This window comes from Sander lucioperca, chromosome 5, assembly GCF_008315115.2.
Source record: "Sander lucioperca isolate FBNREF2018 chromosome 5, SLUC_FBN_1.2, whole genome shotgun sequence".
NCBI classification, from domain to species: Eukaryota; Metazoa; Chordata; class Actinopteri; order Perciformes; family Percidae; genus Sander; species Sander lucioperca.
In genome coordinates, this window is record NC_050177.1 from 13587390 (window position 1) to 13609889 (window position 22500).

General features: G+C 40.2%; 3 protein-coding genes and 1 long non-coding RNA gene across 5 annotated transcripts in view; 3 read left to right on the forward strand and 1 right to left on the reverse strand.

Annotated features, from left to right (window-relative positions):
* The window catches only part of LOC116041135, a 4461-nt gene extending 2332 nt beyond the window's left edge, over nucleotides 1-2129 (forward strand). The window contains exons 2-3 of the long non-coding RNA XR_004102850.2: nucleotides 459-595; nucleotides 2084-2129. This is a non-coding gene — a long non-coding RNA (uncharacterized LOC116041135). The remainder of the gene's footprint in view (nucleotides 1-458; nucleotides 596-2083) is intronic.
* Nucleotides 2130-3233: 1104 nt separating this feature from the next.
* On the forward strand, nucleotides 3234-11396 carry paf1 (PAF1 homolog, Paf1/RNA polymerase II complex component). The gene is made up of 14 exons (XM_031286994.2): nucleotides 3234-3925; nucleotides 4880-4912; nucleotides 5055-5147; nucleotides 5236-5357; nucleotides 5466-5532; nucleotides 5622-5723; nucleotides 6229-6334; nucleotides 6522-6590; nucleotides 7554-7657; nucleotides 7750-7866; nucleotides 7979-8107; nucleotides 8555-8660; nucleotides 9932-10010; nucleotides 10178-11396. Exons 1-14 carry the CDS (start codon nucleotides 3879-3881, stop codon nucleotides 10627-10629), a joined length of 1626 nt encoding a protein of 541 aa, XP_031142854.1. The 5' UTR covers nucleotides 3234-3878; the 3' UTR covers nucleotides 10630-11396.
* A 511-nt stretch (nucleotides 11397-11907) lies between these two features.
* Nucleotides 11908-14514, reverse strand: gmfg (glia maturation factor, gamma). The gene is made up of 7 exons (XM_031287064.2): nucleotides 14389-14514; nucleotides 13853-13949; nucleotides 13654-13703; nucleotides 13501-13550; nucleotides 13314-13396; nucleotides 13013-13086; nucleotides 11908-12093 (listed from the first exon to the last, which is right to left on the reverse strand). The coding sequence occupies exons 1-7, from the start codon at nucleotides 14389-14391 to the stop codon at nucleotides 12022-12024; spliced, it is 429 nt and encodes a 142-aa protein (XP_031142924.1). The 5' UTR covers nucleotides 14392-14514; the 3' UTR covers nucleotides 11908-12021.
* Nucleotides 14515-16889: 2375 nt separating this feature from the next.
* LOC116041116 (protein Smaug homolog 2) overlaps nucleotides 16890-22500 on the forward strand; it is a 13896-nt gene continuing 8285 nt past the window's right edge. The window contains exons 1-7 of one of the 2 annotated variants that reach the window (XM_031286974.2): nucleotides 16890-17227; nucleotides 18933-19440; nucleotides 19638-20108; nucleotides 20325-20567; nucleotides 20707-20816; nucleotides 21152-21238; nucleotides 21467-21758. In XM_031286974.2, the coding sequence (XP_031142834.1) occupies nucleotides 19245-19440; nucleotides 19638-20108; nucleotides 20325-20567; nucleotides 20707-20816; nucleotides 21152-21238; nucleotides 21467-21758 (1399 nt within the window). In that variant the 5' untranslated portion in view covers nucleotides 16890-17227; nucleotides 18933-19244. Of the gene's footprint in view, nucleotides 17228-17765; nucleotides 18064-18932; nucleotides 19441-19637; nucleotides 20109-20324; nucleotides 20568-20706; nucleotides 20817-21151; nucleotides 21239-21466; nucleotides 21759-22500 lie in introns of those variants that run through there. The other variant, XM_031286975.2, reaches the window with a different exon arrangement.

The window sequence follows — 22500 nt, forward strand, 5'->3', positions numbered from 1 at the left end:
TTATTGCCAAAAAGCATCGTTACCACAGAGAAATAATCTACCAAACACAAATTTCCTTACTTTTTGTGCTAAGTTTACTAAACGTATAGGGTGGATTAGCAAAAACCAATTGGAGTATAAGAATAATGATGATGAATGAAATGTTGTGCTTTAATAATGTAAAAGAAACAACAACACTAAGATTGTATGTTGACTTTGCCATATGCACAATGCATACGAAACTTGATGTTATTTACAATATTTCATTTTTGAATGTATATATGCATCTGTAAAAAGGTTAGGCTATAAACAATATAAATGGTATGGGGAAATCCCTGACAGTAGACAAATATTCAAAGAATAACACATGAAAAAGTCAGGACAGGTGAATACTTTTTTATAGTCGCAGTATACATAGGAACATAATTCCAAAAGGCATCACTTACAGTATTTCTACTGTATGTCTGTTGTCCTCACAGAGCTCCAGGATGTTGTGTGAAGTCCTGCTGTCATCGCTATGGTTCCTGTTCGTTATCTTCTGGGTCGAGACAATAAGTGTTTGGCTGTTTCTGTCCATGTTCTACCAGGACCGAGCGTTTTATCACTGGGGAGATGAGTAAGAGATGGGTTTCTGTGGTAGGGCTGCACAATTAATCCCAATTTTATTGAAATCGCAATATGGACTAGTGCAATATCCAAATCGCAGAGGGGCGCAATATTTGTTAAAAGGCAAAATATATGTCAAACCGTTCTGAATGTATTGTGTGTACAAAGTATTGTGGTGCTGCAGAGACGTCCCGGCCTACAAATCCTATCCTACAGACTAAAGAAAACTTTGTTTGGTACAGATCCTCGGAAAAATCACATTATAATCATTTTAATTTTTTAAGATTTAATATTAGTCAATGAAAATGAGAATAATGATACGAACATGATCATTCCCTTCAATATCGTGAATCATATCGCAATCGCAATATCAGTCAAAAATAATCGCAATTAGATATTTTCCTCATATTGTGCAGCCCTATTCTGTGGTTAACATTTTTATGTGCGTCATATATTCAAAATAGTGAAATATTGTATAGTAAAGCAAAAGATACTCACTCTACACTAAAGTAGAAAGCCCCGCACTTTGTCATACCCCTAGCCTTACTTTCAATATTCTGAAATGATTTCTAGTATTTACAGCTTCTTATTTTATTCTAGTTATGTGATTAATTATAATGTATACACTTCACCTAATCGAATATCACTTTTTGCTGTTGCTTTAATCAAATCTTCCTGTGAGTATATTACTATTATACATTTCCTATGAGTAATTGAATTATGTTACAGGTAACTGAGCTAGTTAATATCCAGCTTTGTGACACCAGTTATTATTACCAATGGTAGGCTCATGTAACCCAAAAGAGAGCCAGATTAAGTTGAACATGCTTTGGGGTACAGGCCACAGATGTATAACTTTGTTTTGCCCACTAACACTTTAGAGAAAATCAAATATCCCGATATTTTGGACCAAATACCTCGATATCGATATTGTGGCGATACTGTAGGGTTGCCAATTGGTGCTTTCACAAAATATGAACATAATGAGGTTTTCTGATAAATAATCATCAGTTATGTTGATATAATAACTATGTGGGTAAAGGCAAATAATAGAACAGCAAGAACGGTCTGGTGAGTTCAGAAAATGACATCACTCTACTGTAATGTAGCCTTTAAAACCAGGAAAAGACAACACTTGTCATATCAGGATATTACGATATCCAAAATTTAAGACGATATCTAGCCCCATATATCGATATCGATATAATATCGATATATTGCCCAGCCCTACAACACTTCTTCATCAACTAACTTGTAAGTAGTTGGAGAGAAGAGAAGGTAGAATGACACGCGTTGAAAGTTAAAACGCCGTCTCCATTTTCTCGATGGGACCCAAATTTAGACCTTAAGAGTCCTCAAGCCCTTCCTGAACCGATGGATGGAAAAAACACTTAAGACCTAATGGCCAATGTCCATTATGGAATCAGTGTTGTGTGTACTCAGGTTCCTGGGTTAGTAAAAATTCTGTTTTAATAGAACTATTTGTTTGATGTTACAGGGTATTTGCAGATGATCCTGGACAGATGATATACATGTTGAGCAGGCAAGAGCTTTATTTTTATCCTGATTAATTAAGTTTATACCAATTTGAAACATGAGCCGTGTGTATTTGTGTACAAGGTTTAATCTCTTGTCTCTCTCCACAGAGTCGATACCCATATGCAGACAGAGATGCAGACCTGAGACGTGAAAAGATCAAGTGCTCCACTGAAAGGACTCTCAATAGAGAGGCTGTAGCAGTTATGTGACGAAAACATGACCGAAAGCAGTAGCTGTTTTTCCTTTGCACTGCCTGCCTGGCACACTGTTGTGCACAGTCCTTGTTAACAAATGTAAATGTAGGCCCACTTTGATTATTGGTGGTGGAAACTTGCAGCATGAGTGAAGGCGCAGCGTCTCAATGATTGATGTGTATCACACCCACCAATGTAACATTTATATTTTCTCTTGTAGCAGAAAATGCTTGGTTTGGTTGGTCTTTATTTTAACTGCATTTTGAGACTTGCGCTGAGATGCTGTTTTGATCATACCACCGTTCTATGGAACTACAGTCGTTGCTGTCTGCAGCTATATTTGTGTTTTAAATATCAGATTGCAGTAAGTCTGTTATAGCTAAGGTGTATGGATGTTATTAACAATTAGGTATGAATGTTATTAACAATCTTCTGATGTTTTGGTGTATGTTTGATGCCACAACCTTCAACAAGGAGCTAAGCTAGCTTTGAATATCGGGGGTGGTGGAGCCATGTACTTGTGGTTAGATACAAGTCTGAACACAAAATATAGGTGATTAAGAGTTCATAATTTATATTTTTTACACTCAGAACCATCGCCTACAGTAAATAACTGCAATTGGAACAATATTATTTGAGCTTAAAGGTTTATTATAAACCGTGGAAATACTTTGTCCACTTCAACCACATCTTGTGCTCTTTATCTGTGGATGGATTTTGCTATTTTTAGTTGTCATATCCTGATATGAACTGCAAAAGCTTTATCTGCTGTTAAAGATCACATGATGGGACCGAAAGCCTTGGAAGTGGACCTTCTTGTGTTAAGATTTTTTTTTTTTTCAGAAAGGCTGTGTGTGTGTGTGTGTGTGTGTGTGTGTGTGTGTGTGTGTGTGTGTGTGTGTGTGTGTGTGTGTGTGTGTGTGTGTGTGTGAGATAAAGAGAGAGACAGGAAAATAATAGTGGAGAGTATATCCCATGGTAGGAATCCTCTCTCAAAGCAATGTGTCAATGTTATATTTAGTGAATGAACTGAAAGTGAAATTATACTTTTAAAATATACAACTCTTTGCAAGCCTGTGAGAGTACATGGTCTGCCCAATACATTTTTGTATTCCCTCTCTGTCAATTAAAGGGGTTGCTTTTGAACAAAACCAGCAGGTTGAATTTTGGTCTCATTTTGTAACTGAGACGAAGAATGTCAATGTTGTTTTGTATCAATATGCTAGCTAAATAAATGGAAGTATTTTTAAGTGCAAGTTTTTGCTGAGTATACATTATACAACCTTAATACCTCGCATGCCTGGGCAGTAGGGGTCGCTCACAATAAAGCAATGCAAATCCTCCTCAGAGCTGAGGCTCTCGATACACCACCGGGTCGTCATCATCCTGTCTTCCCGGGTCGAAATAAAAATGCTGTACACATTTTGAATAAAGTTAGATTTAATAGTTGTATGTACTGTTACTTAGGTCAAAGATTTGGTTAGTCATCGGGCGTATTTTTTTTCCTAGTTTGTGCAAACAAATAACTTTGTTTTAAGTTGTGAGCAGTTTGTCGTAAACATGGCTCCAACGATTCAGACTCAATCTCAACGAGAAGACGGCCACAGGTAACATTAAATTAAACTTAAGGTTTTACAAGATTGTTAAACTAGCTGCGAAATTTATGTTATGTTCATGTTATTGCGGTAATGCGAAAGCAGCTACAAGTTGTCAACGTGAGCTTATTAGATGGCTCGCTTGTCAATTGTGTACAACATTAGCTAACAATGCTAGTTAGCCAGCTAACGTTAACGGTAGCTAAACTAACAAGCAAGCTTAGCGTCAAGATAACTTATGCTAACTTGCTTGCTAAGCTAACCTATTTAGCGGCAAATAACGAACTTAATTAGCTAAGTGAATTTGGTCTATCCAGTCAGTCGTAGTGATTTAATGTAACGTTAGATGCAAATTAATTTGCTAACATTGTGTTACGTTAAAACAGTCCTATGCTAACTGTAACGTGACGTTACTTGGCAACGTTAAAGCTATGCAGAACAGTAACGATATTATTGGATTACATAAACTAGCTAACGTTAAAGCATTATACAGGTGGTAAAGCTTTAGCGTTAGCTACGTTAGGTACTAACGTTATTTACCTAACATTAATACATTTCTGTAACAAATAAACAACATTTTGAATTAGTTATTGTCAGTAACATTTACAATACGTTCACTAACCTTACAAGAATAAGATAATGAGAAGTATTTAGAGACTTGACTTTAGGGTTGAATTCAGACAGTAATGTAAATAAAGAGCATTCGCACAAAGGGAACAACTATACATGTGATGTTCTTCAGTGGTTAACGTTCATACCTTTTACACAGTGATTCATTCTTGGTATACACATTGTAAAATAAAATAAAAACATCCATCTATCCACTCAAGCATAATATAAGGGAATGTTGAAGAGCTATAAGCAAGGCAGGACAATATCAATGTCCTTTCACTGAAACATGTCTGTCACACTGTAGCATTAGTTTATGAGAGATAATCTGACAAATGTATGGTTTTTCTCTTCCAGTAGGCCATCCTCTCATAGAACTGTCCCAGAGAGGTAAGTAGTTTTACTATTTATATAAGTATTTACTATTATGTACAGTAATTTTAAGTGTGTTTCTTAGAAGTAGCACTAAGGTATGTACAAGTGTCTGCGTAACCCAAACTGTGTATGACCTGTACTTTTGTGCCTGTGACAGGTCAGGGGTGGTCTGTCGAGTGAAGTACTGCAACAGCCTGCCTGACATCCCTTTTGACCCCAAATTCATCACATATCCATTTGATCAGCACAGGTAAACATCCAGCCTCTTTATGCATATGGAGGACACACGCTGTGATGAACATTGGCACAGCTTGACATTTGTTTTTCTGTTGTGGCAGGTTTGTACAGTATAAAGCCACTTCTCTAGAGAAGCAACACAAGCATGAGCTCCTGACTGAGCCGGACCTCGGGGTCACCATTGATCTCATCAACCCAGACACCTACCGCATAGACCCCAATAGTAAGTCTCCAGTTGTTGTTACATGTCATATCCTATTCTTTTTTTCCCAGGTACTACTGTGCTTTATCAAATCTTTGTGTAGACTGAACCACTCTTTTATATTGTCAGTACTGTTGGATCCCGCTGATGAAAAACTGTTGGAAGAAGACATCCAGGCTCCGTCCAGCTCCAAGAGGTAAGGCTGCTAAAAAGGCAGCTTTATGTTATAGATCCATGTGGAGATTTTTTATTTTTTTTTGTAAACATTTTCTTCTTCCCTATAAGGTCACAGCAGCATGCCAAAGTGGTCCCGTGGATGAGAAAGACAGAATATATTTCTACAGAGTTCAACAGATACGGCGTTTCCAACGAGAAAGTGGAAGTCAAGTAAGTCGGCTAAATGTGTTCACTTTCCCACACAATTATAGTCTGGTTGACACCAGACCCTTCTCAGTTGTAACTGAGAGTGGGTCTGGGAAAGGTTCATTCACAGCCCATTTCCAAAGGGGCGTCGCCAACGGACGCCGCTCAAATGCCTCTGGGCGCAATTGAATAATCCTTCAACCAATCAGACCAACGATCCGGGTGATGTAGCAGCGACAGCGGCATCAACGGGGTTGCTGCGCTTCGGTGGCCGTCATGTTGAATGTAAACAAAAAGCTGCTCGCCGTCGCTGTGCTATCGTCATTGTGTAAAGCCCGCTTCAACGGTTGTGATTGGTGCCTCGATTTGGAAAAATTGGAAATGGGCTTGAATGGGCTCTTGGCCAGACCGACTTGCAGAGCAAATCTCAAATTTGCCGGAAGTTCGTCAGGGGTTTTGCCAGGCTAACGCAGTTACCTAATGGCAGATGGGTTTGTGTGTGCATAACCAAGACATGTTTTGTGTTTAGGATCGGTGTATCTGTCAAACAGCAGTTCACAGAAGAAGAAATCTACAAGGACAGAGACAGCCAGATTTCTGCTATTGAGAAAACCTTTGAGGATGCACAGAAATCGGTGAGTTGGTGAACTAGTTGTTTAACAGCCTTTTATATGTTATTATATTTCAAGCCACATAAACAGTAAAATGGACAGTACAGTTGTTATAGTAGTTCTGTTCAGCTATTGCTGTGTGCAGTAGAGACTGTTTCTAATGGGGAGTTGTCTTTGGGCTGTGGTTCGTAAACATGTTGTTTCTCTCCAGATTTCACAGCACTACAGTAAACCCAGAGTTACTCCTGTGGAGGTTCTACCCGTGTTCCCCGACTTCAAGGTGAGCTATAATTTCACTCAAGTTAATTGACTTTTAGAGGCTCTGTGTATTATTTCAAATGACATGCCACATGCACTGTAGTACAGTGTTGGGAAGGATACTTCCAAAACGTATTCCGTTACAGAATACAGAATACATGGCCAAAAATGTAATTTGTAACGTATTCCGTTACATTACTCAATCTGAGTAACGTATTCTGAATACTTGGATTACTCCCACATTGAATTGCATTTTATAAGTGAAGGATTGCAGCCATCAAATCCTGCTTACTAAACAGAACTATTCTGTTGTGTTCTTCTGTTCCAACTGGCTGAATGTGTACCTAAACAAGCAGATAGATTGTTGTATTTGTAGTCCCGAACTGCATACTACAAAAATCTAACCGCAGTCTAAACTACCACGAGCTAATTTTAGCTAACGTTAGCTAGCATGTCAAACGGGGCTAGTCAGTCTTTCAACGGCTCTGGGGCTAGTAAATCAAAAAAAAAAATGCTGAAAGGAGGTTGGTTGCACTGCACAGTTATATTTCGTTCTCCCTTCTCTTTCTTTAATGTGAAATGCTGTTTGAATTGCCAAGATAGAAATGCATTCCTACTCTGGCTCTGTTGTGCCGGTTCCGACTCCATTGTGACTGATCACGCAAATAGCTAATTTTTTTCATTTTCATATTGGGGCTTCTGGGAAATGCATGGAGTTGCCTTAATTTATTTAGAGAGTGAATAAACTCGTGAAACAGAAGTATCGTCATGTAATCCATTGATTTCAACAATGTAACTATTCTAAATACCAACTATTTAAATTGTAATTGTAACGGAATACAGTTACTCATAATTTGTATTCTGAATACGTAACGCCGGACACTTAACAATTAGTTTGTCAGTTTAAGATACTTTAACTGACAAACTGACACTTTACAGATTTATACAATGATATTTGGTATGTATGTTTTTCTCTTTTCTCCAGATGTGGATCAACCCATGTGCTCAGGTCATCTTTGACTCTGATCCTGCACCTAAAGACATATCGGGACCAGCGGGAGTGGAAATGATGTCTCAGGCCATGATCAGGTATCTCCAAAATATCGGTTGCGTTGATGAGTGTTTGAACGGTAAACATTTAGCATAAACGCTAATTCACATGTCATGTCTCGCCAATACAGAGGTATGATGGATGAGGAGGGAAATCAGTTTGTGGCCTACTTCCTGCCCCATGAAGAAACCATTCGCAAGCGCAAGAGAGACTGCGATGAGGGGATGGACTACATGCCTGAGGATCTGTATGTACAAAAATAATGACATTAAGAAAACCGCGCATTTAAAAATCACCTTGTTACTTTGCTTTGCTTGTATGCCAGGAAGTAGTAATGCATTTTCTTTTCTGCGTTTCAGGTATGATTACAAGATAGCCAGGGAGTACAACTGGAATGTCAAGAACAAAGCCAGCAAGGGCTATGAAGAGAACTACTTCTTCATCTTCAGAGATGGAGATGGTGTTTACTACAATGAGCTCGAGACAAGGTAACTCACTGATTAGAGAAGAGCCTTGTTTGTTGTTGCGCCTCAACATGAAGATAGATAGATGGATGGATGGATGGATGGATACTTTATTCATCCAGAGGGAAATGTTAGGCATCCAGTAGCTTAGACAAACATAACACAACAAACACACATATAGCTCAGATACATAAAAAATCACTCACAGAAATTTAAATGGTTAACAATTTGTGAAGTGATTTACAAAGGTCTGGTATGGACTGACCATGTGATAAAGGGAGATGTGCTTTTTAAAGGAATAATTGCAGCTGGTGTGCTTCTATCAAGCACAAGTGTAAATTGTTGTGCTGTAGAAAGTTTGATGTAAATTGGCGATGCACAAAAGCAAACCGCACCACCACCGTGATACATGGGGCTTTCATGGGAATCGGTTTGCCCTTGTCCTCTGACGGCCTTTCTTCCGTCCTGCAGGGTGCGTTTGAGCAAGAGGAGAGCCAAGGCTGGAGCACAGTCGACCACAAACGCTGTGCTGGTGTGTAAGCACAGAGACATGAACGAGAAGGAACTCGAAGCCCAGGTGAGTGTACATTTTACTTTCCTCTTTTTCTTGATGTTAGACTGAACACGTTTTTACTTTTTCTTGAAGGCATTTGTACCACTTATTGGCAGAGGTGTCAAGTAACAAAGTACAAATACTTCGTTAACTTACTTAAGTAGAAATTTTGGGTATCTATACTTTACTGGAGTAATTATTTTACAGCAGACTTTTTACTTCTACTCCTACTTACATTTTCACGCAATTATCTGTACCTTCTACTCCTTATATTTTAAAAATAGCCTCGTTACTCCTATTTCAGTTTGGCTTGTTTTCATTCCGGCTTGTCATCGTTAAAAAAAAAAAAACCTATCCAGATAAATCGTGCCATCCGGATAGAGTGAATTTGATTGTGGCTGGATGAGAAGTATAAACATATACCATTCCGACACCCTATTGGTTTGTACGTGATCCATCATGACACAAATCACGTCACACTCCAGCGAGGAAATAGCAGACGTATGTACTGTAGCCTATTACAAAGATGTCCGTGGCAGAGACTCAAGAGAACTTGAGCGAAACGTCCCAACCAAGCACCAGCTAGGAGGTTGGTAGCCAGGAAGACCAGCCAACCTTTATACATCCCCTCAATTTCTCGAAATGGTTGGATTTTTCAACATTAAATACAACATTACAGTCATTATGGCCCTCTAGTTTTGTGGATGTGGGGTAGTGCACGGCCTAAGATTTTTGTCCTTTTTTAATGGCATTTTCCCCCCCTTACATTACTACATTACTTTTATACTTCAAGTAGTTTTGAGACCAGTAGTTTTACTTGAGTAAAAAGCTTGAGTTGATACTTCAACTTCTACAGAAGTCTTTTTAAACCCTAGTATCTATACTTCTACCTGAGTAATGAATGTGAATACTTTTGACACCTCTGCTTATTGGACAGCACTTGTTTATTATTTTCTTATTTAACTAAAGTTAGTTTATTTCAACACCTCCATATGTATTTAAAAACCACAGACGTTTAGGAAATCATATTTATCATTGAATACAGATGTAATATTCATCAACTTTATTGCCAGATTCAAGGTCCATTCAGAAGACAGATAAACATATACAGAGAAATATTGATTACGTTCAGTTAGGAATTCAACATTATCTTAAAAGGCGTTGCAATTAGGGCAAATTACACACATTAATAATTAGATTACCTGCCATGTAGTTGGTGTTTGCCTGTGTTTTGTTTCCAACGTGACAGTAGTAGTGTACTGATGACTCATTTCCTTTTTTATTGTGATTCTCAGGAAGCTCGTAAAGCTCAGCTGGAGAACCATGAGCCAGAAGATGAAGAGGAAGACATGGATAAGGACTTGCAGGACTCAGGTCAGTTTTCTTTTATTTTCTACCGGTGCAATTCTCGTCACTCATCCTCGTCGTCGTTTTTTACTCATTTGGCTACCCGCTGCAACGGGGTAGTAGTGGTGCATGGATGACAGGTTTTTAATTCTTTTCTATTTGTGTGCGTGTGATATTTGAATTGTTTTCTCCAGGTGACGAGAAAGAGAAGGGCAGCGGCAGTGAGGCAGAGAACTCTGGTAGTGAATCAGAGAGGGAAGACGAAGAGCGGGAACCGAGGGGAGAGGAGGACGAAGAGGACGAGGACCGAGAGAAGCGGAGAAGGAAGGCGAGCGGCAGCGGAAGTGAGAGCGGCGAGGAGAGGACGAGAGAAATGCGAGACGAGGAGGAGATCTTCGGCAGCGACGACGACAGCGACGACAACGAGGAGAACGAGGAAAACGAGAACAACAAGAACTCAGCCAGGAGCAGCGGCGAGGAGGGCAGCGGAAGCGAGGACGACGGAGGGAACCGCGGAGGCAGCAGGAGTCGCAGCGCCTCTCCAGCACACAGCGACCGCAGCAGTGAGCACTCAGAGACCCAGGCGCACAGCGGGAGTGGAAGTGAGAGAGGCTCAGACTCCAGTGATGCCAGTGACAGTGAATAAGATCTGTGGTCCGGAAGACGGCAAGGTGATGGCCACCTTTTCTTACCTCTACGTTCAGCTCCAAACATGGAAGTGTTACCCTGTCACTGACCCTAATGTTAGCTCAGTTTGGGGATGTAGTTTCTTCTGATTATAAATAGGGTTGGGCATCGTTTTGGATTTTAACAATTCTGATTCCAATTCTTCCTTTTGATTCTGGTTGTTATTGATTCCGATTCTGATTTGAGGGGTGGAGTTGAAACGGGTCACATGCCTATTTTCACAAATAAGAGGAAAGTTTTATTTTGATTCAATGGTGGGTTGCAGTTTTACAGGATTTTTCAATGTAAAATAAAGCCACACTGGAGCGCTAGCGCTTAACTGTGCTCCAAGGCTGCAATACAACAAGCGCCTGGCTTCTACGGAAACCATAACTTGCGCATATTAAATTGGGAAGCGATGATCGGATTTTGAAACCAAATCCTCCCCGAACGATTCCAATAAAGAAACGATTCTACTGGAATCGTAATTTTTGAAACGATTCCAAGTAGGAATCGGTTCTCGATGCCCAATCCTAATTACAAAAGGAGATGCTCGTTGGTTTTGGACCGGGGACATCTCTCTTCAATCCAGTTTTTAATTGTATATTTGTCAAGCATTCTGTTTTTGTCTGTCAGATATTCCGTACAGGATCATGTAAAAATGTCTTTCTTCTCTCGGCTTTTGATTTGACGTTGTGTTAAGGCTTTGAAACTGATAATAAAATGCAGGTGACATTTTGTAAGAAACGGTCGTGGTTTTTCCGTCATTAATGGATTTCGGGAACCTCTAAGTCAGGGGTGTCAACAGTTTTACTAAGGGCCACACTGGAAAAATAACATCAAGGGCCAGACATGTAACGTTTGTTGACATGCTTTTATTTAGTTGAAAAAAGTAAAATATTTTGATTATTTGATTATATTCATATAGAGCTCAACAGTCCCGCCCCTCCTCCGAGAGACCTTGGGTTCCGGAAGTAAATTTCCCATTCATTTCTCCCATTGACGTCTGGAAAAATCTGTATATAAAGAGTTTTAGACCAAGCTTTAGGCTAACCTAAAGTTAGCCGGCCTTGAGTTTGACACCTGTGCTCTTAAGTAATCCTGTAAATGTAACCACTTATTACTGTCTGTGCTCCATTTTAAAAATGTGAAATAATGGATTTGTTTAGTTAATGCTCAGTACATATATTGTTGGACAAAATAGAGGATTGTTCATGTCTAAAATGATTGATTTAATGCAAAACTAACAAATCAAAACTTCCTTTCAAACAGTACACCGTTTAATAGCAATAACATGGACAACAATTGGAAAATTCAAATCCACGGTCATGTTTCACAAAGAGAAAAGTCAGATAGTATTGAAGATGCATATTTAACGGAAAAACGCCAGCTGGTTCTTCAGCCATTCTTCTGTCAAGTCATCAGCATTCCTTGTTTCAAAGACCTCAAAGTAAAGCACAAAGTGTCACAATCCAAATGTCAATAAATATAACATAAAAATGTGAAGACATCTGAGATATTAACTCATCAATACTTAACCCTTGTATGGTGTTTGGGTCTGTGGGACCCGTTTTCAATGTTTGCTAAAAGAAAAATTATGCTATTTATTTTTTCTTCTAACTCAAACTCATTGGCCTTGGCTCATTTTCTGTGAATAACATAAAAAATAACTTATTTTCAATGACTGCACACGGTACACCCTCTTCCCCCTACACATAACTATTACATATGAGGTGTTCGGTTCTACTAACTGGACCCGAGTGTATTTAATTGTAGGTGCTATGAAACTATGTTGTATTTCTGCACCTACTATTCCCACAATAAGTTACAAAATTATTACATTTCAAGCACTTTCACCTTTTCTGATTAAGTTCTAAGAAATGAGCGCCAATAACGATCAAAAGTCTTGTTACAATTTCCTTGTTTTTTCACAAAAAAACAAAAATGATCATAAATGTGATCTCACAGGGGTAAATGGCAAATATGAACCATAAATTATGTATATATCATTGGTAAGTGAGCTAAAGTAAACATCTGTTAAGTATTTTTACATAAATTTGTATAGCTGTATTGATTTAAAAGCCTAATAATGTGGTGGGTCCACCAGACCCGGTAACATTGGCTGTGTAACAAAAATATGAACACCACACAAGGGTTAAGCTAGCTGCTAATTAATGGGGTAGAAGAATCAAAACAAACAAATGGCACATCTAAAAGTATGAATAACCTGCTGAATACGTTGCCAACCAACTTACAGATAATTAGGCTTTGGTCTACTTTTAATAAGTGTCCCATCTTGATATGGTGATCAAAATACCACTGTGGTTGTGATAAACTACAGGTCATAATTTTGAGATAATTACCTTTGTGAGCTCTGCAGCTTGGACCAGTTGGTTCTTGCTGCCTGCGTACATCATCTGTTGCTCTGGCTTACATCCTGTTCAAATGAAATTTGACATTTTTTTCCCCCAGGGATTCTGTAGTTTGAGCAGTCAAACATTCCTCAGAAAATCCATTTAATCTTCATCCCCCTTCATCGCTACAATACATTTTAATAAAGTGGATTTCAGACAAGAGGAGACATCTGTTCATTTGGCAGTTACGTTATTCTATTAAGCAGAACGAGAAAGATGACTTTTGATTTAAGATGCTGTAACGACTTACCCATTGGACTGGAGAATATGAAACACAGAGGGTAAGACACCCTTCCATCAGCATGGACATATTTGTAGCTGTAGACAATGAATGTGCACTACCGTCAAGGAATTTAAAAACTTTCAGAATAAAAACAATAATTTCTGTGTGAATTTAAGGATTTTGCTACATCCATAAGACAGGATAAGAAGGATATCTGGGTTGCCGCTCTGGAAGTTCATTTCTCAAGTCATCCAGTGAGATGTCCTAAAAGACAAAAATGATACTAAGTGACTTTAAACACAGGCTGAACCAACCGCCCCCCCCAAAAAAAAAAAAAAAAAAAAAACAATTACAAAATTTGACTTGCCTCATATTCCTCTTCAAGGATAACAAGCTGTTTCACCATGTCTATTTTCACTAAAAAATAAAAAAACATTATTTAGGCTTTTGGTTCTCTTTTATGTCGATGCACTGATATTTGTATAGGATATGAATTTGTGCTGATCAACTTACAAATGGAGATATGAAAGGAACAATAACATTCATCGTTGGTTTTTGATACTTACTTAGTATGGCAGCATTGTTGGTCTCTTTTCGAAATCTAAACTTACTCAGTTTAGCTTTCAGACTTTCATCCACTTCACACACAACCAGAGAGCTTGACTGCAAAATGGGGCAAAAAAATATATCACTGGAAATGCTAAGAAATGTTAAAATATCTCCTGATGCTGCTTTGCTTGCTTTCTGAAAAAAAAGGTATGTGGATTGGTCTACAGGCCAGACATAGAAACAAAGAAAAAGGGGTAAGAGACATCTGCTCAGTCTGTTCAGATGTTAAGGTCTCTATCCATCTTGCATGGAGGCATTAAACATTCATAACACTATTCTGACATATCGAGGGCAGGAAATGTTTTTTGATGCAACATGCCAGAATGTAGTTTCCTGTGTAAAAGAGAGCGGGGGGGGGGGATGGTCGACTTGTGTTGCAATGTTAAAGTCAAAAATATATATACACAAATACTTATGAATGACAGTTCATTACATCCAGTAAATGTCAACAGAGAAGCAAAATCTTTCAAGCAATTGCATCAGTTTCACCTACCATTATCAAGGGATCCTTTTCTGCCTCCTTGTCTTGAGGGTGACACCGCCTTGTTGAAACAGACAAACTGAAAGCGACTCTCAAACTGTCAAGATCCCTGTTTAAGAAGGTGAGGGGAGGGCAGACACTCAGCTAGAGGATGCAGTAGTGCTGCTTCCTCTTTTTAATATCACAAGATGACACCAGTGTGTGTAAGCTCAGCTGCGTGTTGTATAAAACTGTCTGACCGTCTTTTAATGCCTATGTAATGCATTAAGGAAAGATATCCTATCCTGTGATAGAAATCTTAGTGTGACGAGATACTGTTCAATATATCCATACATTTTTGAAATTGAAGAAGCTCAATTTTACCATATGTTGTCAACATTTGTTGCTATGTGTGATTGAGTTCCTTTCACTTCCCATTACCATACAGGGATGGACACAGAAACTTGCCGAACTCGAAAGTTTCCTCAGATGCTTTTAACTAACAATACCACAATAGAATAAATTTACAATTTTAATGTGTGTTAAAGTATAGGAATGTATGCAGTAAAATGTAATCTACTTAAACATCAAATGGACATAGAAACTCGCAGAGCTCGGAAGTTTCCTCAGATCCTTTGAACTAGTAAGTAAGTAAAATGTCTCCATTACAAAACAGATTACGTCACAGTATTACATTACTATTATTGCTCTCTACTGGTGGAACTTCAGGCATGTTGCAGCCCATAGATATAGAACAAAAGTTCTATATCTATGTTGCAGCCCCACCCCAATCAGTGATGTCACAGCAGGTCTTTTGCCATTTACCTGTGTGTGTGTGTGTGTGTGTGTGTGTGTGTGTGTGTGTGTGTGTGTGTGTGTGTGTGTGTGTGTGTGTGTGTGTGTGTGTGTGTGTGTTGTGTTCTGCCACTGACAGATGATTGTGACTCAAAGACACAGCTTATGCTTTCAACCCATTCAGACTAATGCAACAGCAGTTTTCTATTCTATGTTATTTGGTGTTGAATAACCATCATCCACGTTATGGAGATATTTATCTTAATCCTAAATCCTTTTATGGTCTTTTCCATTTATAATTTGAAACTATGGTTATGTCTGAAATTACTCTCTCGTACATATTTACTTTCCCCCTACATAATAAGCGCTCAATTGTTTACTATGGTGCTGAAACAGACAATTCCAAAAAAAGACTAGATCAGCAGAAAATGAGCTGGCACATATGTTAATCCATTAAGCATTTATCAAGAGGTGTGGCTGTTAGTAGCTCAAGTGCTTCGCCATTAACTGAAGAGTTGGTGATTGAGGATTTGCTGTTTTATATTGTTAATTAAATCTATTTAGGTGTATGTGAGTCAGACAAAACAGGGAATTCGAGCACATATATCTATATATCTATAAATATACACTATACATATAAATAAGACGAAGGTTATGGTTATCATGGTTTTTATTTTTCCCATATGACCATGCCCATAGTGCCTACTTTTACTACAAGAAAGCATTCCTCTGTTCAGTTAGTTTATGAACATAGAATATACACTCACCTTAAGGATTATTAAGGTTACATTTCTCGTTAATGCAATTATCTAATCAACCAATCATATGGCAGCTGCTTCAATGCATTTAGGGGTGTGGTCCTGGTCAACACAATCTCCTGAACTCCAAACTGAATGTCAGAATGGGAAAGAAAGGTGATCTAAGCAACTTTGAGCCAGACGGGCTGGTCTGAGTATTTCACAATCTGCTCAGTTACTGGGATTTTCACGCACAACCATTTCTAGGGTTTACAAAGAATGGTCTGAAAAAGGAAAAACATCCATATTGTGGCAGTCCTGTGGGCGAAAATGCCTTGTTGATGCTAGAGGTCAGAGAAGAATGGGCAGAGTGATTCAAGCTGATAGAAGATCAACTTTGACTCAAATAACCACTCGTTACAACCGAGGTATGCAGCCAAGCATTTGTGAAGCCACAACATGCACAACCTTGAGGTGGATGGGCTACACCAGCAGAAGACCCCACCGGGTACCACTCATCTCCACTAAAAATAGGAAAATGAGGCTACAATTTGCACGAGCCCACCAAAATTGGACAGTTGAAGACTGGAAAAATGTTGCCTGGTCTGATGAGTCTCAATTTCTGTTGAGACATTCAGATGGTAGAGTCAGGATTTGGCGTAAACAGAATGAGAACATGGATCCATCATGCCTTGTTACCACTGTGCAGGCTGGTGGTGGTGGTGGTGTAATGGTGTGGGGGATGCTATCCTATCAATATGGGCCAACATTTCTAAAGAATGCTTCCAGCACCTTGTTGAATCACTGTCACAAAGAATTAAGGCAGTTCTGAAGGCGAAAGGGGGTCAAACACAGTATTAGTATGGTGTTCCTAATAATCCTTTAGGTGAGTGTAGCTCCGGGATTATGCCTAATGGTGTTTACATGTCAGGGTGGGAGCCCTTTTTATTTACCAGACAGTGGGCGGAACAAACCATTACGTACCGTCCAGACGTATGACGTTGTACTCACGTCTTGCGTCAACTCAAAAATCGAAGTAGATTTCTCCAGGCGTACACTCTTTATTTTCTGCATTGCAATAAACATTTTGTACATAAATTCTTTAACATGGCCTGTTTAAAACCATGGGAGCTTACAGCTGTAAAGGAATATCCTTAAGGAATACCTCGTATGGGATCGAAATCTACGCCTCTTTCAGCTAAGATAACGTTATTGCATCTATTAGCAAAACTTGCTAGCTAAGAAGCTAGCGTTAGCACTTAGCTAGCTCTACCCTACCGTCGAGCTAGCTATGCATTAGCACTTTAGCCTAGCTCGCTAACCAGTGACAACTGACAAAGGTAAACAACAAACCTTTTGAGTATGTTTATTCTTAAATCACATCTCGGTAACCTCTACCTAACGTTAGTTAACTGGCTACAGCCTGCTGTCTATTAAAACTGCGTTTTAACGTCCCTGTTTGCACCGCTAAGATTGAAGTACGAAACGGAGAAAAGGGGCAACAACAGCGTTAACGAAAAACCAATACACATTTTGAATCCCTCATCACTGACTAGGCCTTCCAAGCTAGTGATGGGGGAAACGAAGCTTTCTGAAGTACTGAATCAATATGAAGCAATTGTGTGTTGAAAATGGTTCAATGTTTCGAAGCATTTGATAGTCAAAAAATGGCGACACCTGCTGGTCAAGCCCTTTGTATTGGTATTTGTATGGATGGATTAAATCTGAGACGGTGGTGAAACAGTTAACGTTAGTTAGTTAGTGTTTTACTCCTTTCGTCGTTGTAATTTGGTTCAATAAAGCTTGTTTTTTTTTTAAAAAAAACGATCACTAGCTAAATAGTGAGCCAGATTGACAGGAACACCCCGTATCTCTGATATGAGTGGGGGACTTTACGAGGCCTCGTTTGGGGTGGTCACTTGATTTTTGGCGTAGTGAAGCGAAGCATCGAACCATCTTTCTGTGCTACTTAATGCTATGAAAGGTCTAGCTAGCTATACTGTGTTGAGCAGTCTGCTTCGAGTGTTGGCTACATCACTGGACCAAGCTAACTCTGGCTAACCGCTATCTAATGCTAGGCTGCTTGGCGTAATGTTAGCCTGGTTCAACTTAATAAACCTCGCAGGGATACTTATAACAACAGTCTGTGGACCAGGGCTTATAGTCAGACACTCAGGTTTGTTGTTTAATCAAAATTATAACTAGCTAATGTTACAGGTGTTGCCGTTAGCAGGGTTGGCAGTTTAACGTTAGCATGCCGGTTAGTGAGTTTGTGTTATACTTTTCTTTAGTAGCGGATAACCAGTGATTTGTAATTAGCTATTGTTAATACAGGGCACTGACGACAGCCCTTAGAGCAGCCCATTTCAGTGTTTTGCGTTAAGCATTACAATTAAGTGTTAATGACCGGGACTCTTATCTTTTGGATAGAGTGTTTGGCACACCCTTTGTGGTTAACTTGCGCCTTTTATCATTATGATATTGACTAACTCAATTAGTAAAAGCTTACCTAAAATAACACCCTTACAGTCGTAGTTATACGTGAGATTTGTTTTGGATATTTATCATATCTCATGTTGTTTCGAATTATACATATAGGGGACATTTTGTATAGAAAAGTTATTACAAAAAACCCCAATTTAATATTCCCTATCACTGCCTTTCTTTGCATATCATAAAAGGTTGAAGCTGTGTGCCTGTCCTATATTGGCTGTGTGTGCCATAATCTCTTATTTATATATTATCCTACGTACCTTGACTGTAAATTCCGTTTGTCACTTACTGAAGCTGATGATCCATCTGAGTGTGCGGTAGTTTGGGGCAGAAAAACTGTTTGTGCCCAAACAAGACTTTCCAAGATCACAGGGATCGTATTCCAGTACTAAATATGTGGGCTGAATAGATGGACTTAATCTGTCAAAGCACTCACAGATGTTCGCCTGTTTATATATGGGGATATAATGTTTCAAAATTAAAGTAGACATTGGGGTAATTATCATCTAAGATTTTTCTCTTTGTCTTTTTGTTGATTTTATTTTTTTTTAGGGCACGGATGATGTGATCCTGAGTGAAAAACAAAGCTTTTCCTGTTTGTGTCATTACCAACTACGATTGACACACACTTTAAGTCTCACTTCATAAGAATAATCCGTACAGCATCCCTGTCTGCAGTTCCTTCCGCACCTGAACCATGTGAGGGCCCCTCGGTCCAGTCTGAGGGGATCCCAGGACTGTGGTTGCAAATACGACCCCGCTGTGCGGGGTGGGACTGATCCTGTCTGTGTCTGAGAGAGCAGTCTTTCCAGTGCCCCCCTCCCCATCCACATATTCCTGTTCTCCTTACCGAGGAGACACGCCATGATGTTCCGGGACCAGGTAGGTATCCTCACAGATTGGTTCAAGGGCTGGAATGAGTGTGAACAGACGGTGGCACTGTTGTCCCTCCTGAAGAGGGTGTCCCGCACCCAGGCTCGCTTCTTACACATCTGCCTTGAACACTGGCTGGCAGACTGCACAGAGATCCACATCCTAGAAGCTGAGGCCAACAATGCAGGTAGCTGAGAGTTCTTTTGTCTGTTTTGTGTTTATGTGAGTTTTTTGTTTTTTCTCTCTCCGTATATTATCGATCATCTCTGATTACGAAGCACTATTAGTTCTATTAGTTTCTCCTTAAATTGAAGAAGGCCTATATTAAACCAGTATTAAAAGATTGATTGCCCTTGAATCTCTTGTTTGCCCTTTTGTCATCAGCAATTGTCAGCCAGTGGCATCAGGAGCCAAAGGAGAAGGTTGTGTCCTTGCTGCTGTCCCATCTGCCTCTGCTGCAGCCACGCAACAGCGAGGCCAAATGTGAGTACATGAAGCTGCTGCAGAAGGTCTTGAGTCACACTATTGAGAGTAGCCTGTTTGTTGAAGAAAGCAGGCAGCTGCTGTCCTACGCGCTCATCCACCCTGCCACCACACTGGATGACCGCACCTCCCTGGCCATGTGGCTAAACCACCTGGAGGAGCACCTATCCAGTGGCTACACGCCCCGGGCCCCATCTAGCCCCTACCACCCGCGCCAGGGCTCAGATGAATGGCCCAGCTCTGCTGAAGCTCTGGACCCCGGCCACGCCTGGCACGACCAGTCCCCCTCATCCAGTACGTCTCCTGCAGGCCAGAACGGACACATGTCTTTCCCAGGCGGGATGTCCTCTCCCATCAACAGCAATAACACAGGTAATGTTTGTCATTCTCCTTATTTTTCAAACTGGGTGAAAACATAAATAAATTGTTTAGTAGGGGCATATGAGACCATTGTAGACCTCTCATATATTGTGCAAACAGTGTGCTTTTTGTTAACGGTCTTAGCGTGTTAACATTTCTTTCATTTCTTTTAAAGGGATTCTTAAGAATTGCTGCTGTTTCTCATATATTAATTGTTTCCCATGCCAGGTCTGTGTGGGCAGATGCAGCCCAGCCCTCTGAAGAAGTCCATGTCCGTTATTCCTTCCTGTCCCCAGGCTTGTGGCTCTGAATGGGTTTGCCAGGATGACATAGGGGGCCGGCAGAACTTCATTCTAACAGACCACGCGCCCCTTTCCCCCCAGAGCAGCGTCGCCTCCTCAGGCAGTGAGCAGACGGAAGAACAGGGCTCTGCTCGCAACACCTTCCAGGAGGACGGCAGTGGCATGAAAGGTCAGGAGTTCATTACCTAAGTGAGCCAAGGGCGCTCACGGTATGTTGCTCTGGTAAAAGCCACGCACAGCCAACAGCTAAGGTGACATAAGCTAAAATGTAACATTACTTTTTTTGTCCCTTGGTGTATTTGTTCTAGATGTTCCCGCATGGTTGAAGAGTCTCCGCCTTCATAAATATGCATCACTTTTCTCCCAGATGACCTATGAGGAGATGATGATTCTCACAGAGCAACACCTAGAGTCACAGGTTTTTAAGCCTCCCTTTTACATACACTGGGGCTGGGCTTTGACAACTCCACCCTGCTTATCAATTGTGAACGTTACTGTCCTCAAACCTGATGATACATCAAATATCAATGAGGCATGAAATTAAGCGACGCACCCTACAGTTCTATTGAGCCAGTCACACATACAAATGGTGCGATTTTGCCTCTGCCCCTTGGCTTTAATGAAACAAATGGTGATTAGGTTTGTTATTTAGTAACTGCATGAATTGTGTTCCCACAAGAAATGACTTGCCTGCTTCTCACGGCATCTTGTTACTTTCTCCCTCTCTCTCTCTCTCTCTCTCTCCTTTTTTAGAACGTCACTAAAGGAGCACGGCATAAGATCGCCTTGAGTATCCAGAAACTGCGAGAGAGGCAGAGTGTGCTCAAGTCTTTAGAGAAGGTAATTCAAATGGGATGATGTTATTCTTCTCATGCTAAGAAAAAAAGGACCAAGGGTTTTGTCTTGATTCATTTCCACTTGTACTGATCAAAAATGCACTTGAGTATGTACTTCATCGAGAAATTCCCATTATGCACAGACACAGAGCAGGACTGGTTGGAATCCGTACAAAGCGTACCTCTGAATAGCTTATTCAGCATGTTCGATGATGTTGTCATCTCATGGCAGGATATTTTGGAAGGGGGAAACCTGCGTAACGCGCTCCAAGAATTGCAGCAGATCATCATCACCCCCATCAAGGCCTACAGCCCACCCAGTGCAGCGCAGACTGCCCTTGACACGGCCGCCGCCTCGGACACAGCCACCTCCCCTTCAGAAGCTACAAAAACAGGCGCAGACAAAGACCCCGCGTCAGAGGGCTTCCAGTCCCACAACCCACCTCCCTGTGATGGAGACTCCTCAGCCACACCCATCTCAGACGGCGACATTGCTGGACAGTTCACCCGTGTCATGGGTAAAGGTAAGAGTACGATGTTTTCCCACAGGTTTAAAATTGATTACACGTAGATCCTAGACTACAGAGGTAGTTATGATATTTGTCCTTAAAGGAACTGCTCTTAAAATGTTGTCAACACACACATCAAACACACTCAACAGCTTAAAGTGCTCATATTATGCTTTTTGGCTTTTTCCCCTTTCCTTTATTGTGTTATATATCTTTTTTTGTGCATGTTATAGGTTTACAAAGTGAAAAAGCCCAAAGTCCACCCCAAAGGGACTTACCATCTCCAACAGAAAACACTGTTCACAAACTGCTCCAAACAGCTCTATTGTAGTCCAGCCTTTACTTCCGTGACCAACGTGCGTCACTTTGTAACACACGTTATAATGCTCGCCTAGCTGCTAGCCTGGCACTCCCTCATACTCTGCTTCTGACTGGCTAGTAGTCCTTACCTAGCTACTGCGCATGTGCAAATGCCAACAAAGATGGAACAGAAGTGAAATGCCTCACTCTGTAGCTAAAACAGAGAGCTCAACACACAGGGTGAAAAGAGGAGCTGCAGCAGTGTGCAGTACAACAAAAATATGGTGTTTTTTTTTTTTTTAAATTAAACCACGTTAACCTATTCTGATATAACACTTTAACAATATACTGTAACGAAGCTATAACGGCATGTTATGTCCATGCCAGCATTCAACATAAAACACATAGATACTTCATCTATTATCCCTATCCACCTACCATCATATTTACAGATATC

Coding starts and splice junctions, on each gene's coding strand:
- paf1 (XM_031286994.2), top strand. CDS start 3,879: ATGGCTCCAACGATTCAGACTCAATCTCAACGAGAAGACGGCCACAG. Junction 5,724..6,228: donor AACGAGAAAGTGGAAGTCAA/GTAAGTCGGCTA, acceptor TTTTGTGTTTAG/GATCGGTGTATCTGTCAAAC. Junction 7,867..7,978: donor GACTACATGCCTGAGGATCT/GTATGTACAAAA, acceptor TCTGCGTTTCAG/GTATGATTACAAGATAGCCA.
- gmfg (XM_031287064.2), bottom strand. Junction 13,704..13,852: donor CAACAATGCTGCCATACTAA/GTAAGTATCAAA, acceptor TTTATTTTTTAG/TGAAAATAGACATGGTGAAA. Junction 12,094..13,012: donor AAGCTGCAGAGCTCACAAAG/GTAATTATCTCA, acceptor CTTTACTTTGAG/GTCTTTGAAACAAGGAATGC.